We start from the raw sequence: 3,291 nt of genomic DNA on the forward strand, positions 1-3,291 counted from the left end.
TTCTCTTATTTAAAAACTGACAAAGCTGACAAAAGATTAAGTTTTCCAGAAAAGAAGTAAAATTGTTTTTCAACTTGATGATTACTGACAAGAAACTTACTGATCAATCAGATAATCAATCTGCAAAAAGAATATATTCCTAATATAATCAAATATCAACAATATTAAGAATCTTTGTTTTAGACCGCATATGTGAGAAACACAATCAATACGAAAAATGCCTGTTACTTGCATATGTATTTACATATTGTAGTCTTTTCAAACTGCGCGCCGAATTTTTTTCGGACTTATAAACGCAATTAAAACTACTCTAGTAATCGCGAACTAAATTGACAAGCAAAATTTTGTTTAACAATTTGATGCTACAATCAAGCATCGTATTATGAAGATGTTAATATATTGAAAAACTGTTAATAAATAATAATCAAATATTATTTTCATTTCATAACCTTAAAAACTATTTTTTTTTATTGTGACGACAAGTTATTATAAAATTAAGTTATAGTTTACTTTCAATATGATTGAGGATAATGTCTAACTTATTCACATAATAACTTGAAAAATTACATTTTTTCCAGTTACGTCACTTTTCAAAGTAAAAAAAAAAAGCGATATTATTTATTTCGTATAATGATGTTGGAAGAAAATCTCTAGAAACATTTCAATTATTTTCTGCTTCAAAATTCTTTTAAAAATATTAAAAAAAGGTTGCTCGAAGAAATCTTTTTGTATAAGGAAAAGAAGTCTGAAACGAACATAGTGAATGTAAAAAATTCATTTACTTCAGCGTTGCAAGAACGAATTTAGTCGTTTCTTTGCACTTTTGAAATAAAACGATTGCGTTCTTCAGCGCGGAACTAACTACAGCTAGACCATCTCAAATTTTTTACGTAAGATATTCTAATGATGTGACCACATTTACAACGCGGCGTGATGGGAATTATCAAGCTAAATTAAATGTCTCATGAATCGTTAATTAAGCATTTCGTGGATTGCTGCTCGCGTTGACTTAAACGGATATCCTAGGTCGTTTCGTCGAAAGACGAGCGTAGATGGTGCATTTGCGGGAGATCCCTAGAGTTTACGTTTATACAAATGACTTCTCGTCGTCGGGATCCGTTTCGGATTCGATAAAGCAGGTTTGCGAAATGTGATAGAAATTCTGCTATCAACCCGATATATCACGTAAGAACGTGCGCGGAATACGTGTCACAGCAACCATCACTACGAGTCAAAACTCAGAACAACCCAGAATACGATGTCTGGAATTATTTTATGCTGCTACGTGATCTATGGCGCTTGACAACAAGAAAGGGCGAGCTTCCGTTCACGCTGGCTGGTAGAAGAGCATGCGTCATCCGATAATAATCCGCGTATAATAAGCATAATGATGAATAATAACAAGCGTCATCCCTTCGCTTCCGGCAATGAGACTTGGGACGCGCCACATCCAATCACTCTGACAACTCCCGAGTGAAATCTGATTAACGGCTTAATTGCAAAGATCTCCAATTTAACGCAAGATAACGTGACTACTTCATAACTCTGGGATATTTCGAAAGTTATCGCGGATCGCGAGAGAAGTCGCGTAATTACAGTCCGGATAGAAAGCCGACGGATCACGATTTCTAGTGTGAGAATTCGTGGACCGAGGGATATGGATATATATATATACGTGTCTCCTCATCTGGACGATACATTCGGTACGTTTGCTTTAATTAGTAAAGCATGAGGGCCATTAATAGTTGATGAATACACGATGTTTGCACGACCAATGCGCGCGGCGATATCGCGAATTATGCGTTATCATAATTGGCGCATGGGGTGCACGTGCATACATTATAGGGGCGCAGTCGCCGCGACAGATGCGGTAACAACCGGCAGGATGCTGCGGTGGCGAGAGAGAAACGGCTTCTGCGAACCTCGGCCGCTCCGGTACTCCCGGTAGTACCGAGCGTGAGAAGGCTTTGTTATCGGACGACGACGCTGCGACCCTCATGAATATGAAACACTCCGGGAAAATGCGGGGGTGAGACGGAGACGAGACGTGACGGGGGACGAGGTGAGGCGAGGTATCGCGACGTAACTAAGGCTTCTACTTACCGTGCAGTATATGAAGAAGGCCCCCAGAACAATCACGCGCAACAAAACCGGGCTGGCCGCTCGCACCACCTGCAACAAATCATTTCGCTCGTTCATTCACGCGCCGCTGGCCTGTGAACTGCCGCCGATGCGACGGGGCGGGGAAACCGGGCGCAGGGAACCGAATACGCGTAAATAAAATCAGAGTCGCGCGACGAGAGCAACCGGCGGAAGATCGCGTCTCTCCCGTCTGATGACGATGCGATCCGGCAGAAATCGTATCTGTCAAAAACTGACCCCGATATCTGCGCGACACTTTGGGTAAATAGAGACTTTGGAAATGTCAAAAGTTCTCGTCTCTTGAGTAAATTCCTTAAGATTCTTCGGGATACTTTCGTATCCCCGGGGGCTCTGAAAATTTTCATTCTCTGTTCCTTAAACGTTCTTCGATACGATTAATATTAACTTATGGTTAGCCTGATATTCTGAGAATAAAATAATCTCTAAATTAAATGGACAATTTCGCTTTTTTTTTTTAATTATTTCCAATATCTCGCGGGGATGGTTTACGAAAACTATTTTCATAGACGAAACTAATCATCCTTTATATTTTCAAAGGCAGTACTACGGAGTAGTACGTGGAATTTCGGAATAGTATTCCACGTTATCTGTTATTTAAGAGTATCTCCCTTCAAATGCTTTATTTATGTTGCCAACTGCTCCCACAGCATTGTGCTCTCCAAGTTTAAATTCAAAATATACATGTTTGTTATGCACAGATGAATAGAACGGGTATCTAGGTATTCTCGCTGTTCACTTCGATTTATTCTATTCAACAAAATCTGTTTGTTTATTGAGATTGCACTCAAAGGGCATAGTTTACACAATCTGCTTTATTAGAGCGCCTTTGTTCAAAAGCCAGAAAAAGGTGACTGAACAGAACAGAAAATTGTATTTACAGCACTAAATAATAAAAAATATTTTTAAATAGATACATGCTGAATATATCTCCTATGTACCTTCAAATAGAATATTCATATTTTATTCGGGGGGTTTTTTTTTTCAATGTAACGTAATATACCGTAAAAATTTGTCAAAAATACATCACCTCGGAAAAAGTACACATCGCGAATTGTCATAAATGAAGAAAACTTTAGTAGGGCAAATAAATTACTGTGGATAAAATAGTTTTTTTTTTTATTAATTTTT

At 38.4% G+C, this 3,291-nt stretch overlaps 1 protein-coding gene and 1 long non-coding RNA gene across 2 annotated transcripts in view; one reads left to right on the top strand and one right to left on the bottom strand.

Annotated features, from left to right (window-relative positions):
• Nucleotides 1-209, top strand: part of LOC108748042 — a 20,306-nt gene extending 20,097 nt beyond the window's left edge. Inside the window, exon 3 of the long non-coding RNA XR_001939285.1 lies at nucleotides 198-209. This is a non-coding gene — a long non-coding RNA (uncharacterized LOC108748042). The remainder of the gene's footprint in view (nucleotides 1-197) is intronic.
• The window catches only part of LOC108748037 (probable G-protein coupled receptor 158), a 91,398-nt gene that overhangs the window by 8,592 nt on the left and 79,515 nt on the right, over nucleotides 1-3,291 (bottom strand). The window contains exon 6 of the mRNA XM_018485995.1: nucleotides 2,104-2,172. Coding sequence (XP_018341497.1) covers nucleotides 2,104-2,172 — 69 coding nt within the window. The remainder of the gene's footprint in view (nucleotides 1-2,103; nucleotides 2,173-3,291) is intronic.

The sequence above is a fragment of the Trachymyrmex septentrionalis genome, unplaced genomic scaffold, assembly GCF_001594115.1.
Source record: "Trachymyrmex septentrionalis isolate Tsep2-gDNA-1 unplaced genomic scaffold, Tsep1.0 scaffold21, whole genome shotgun sequence".
Lineage (NCBI taxonomy): Eukaryota > Metazoa > Arthropoda > Insecta > Hymenoptera > Formicidae > Trachymyrmex > Trachymyrmex septentrionalis.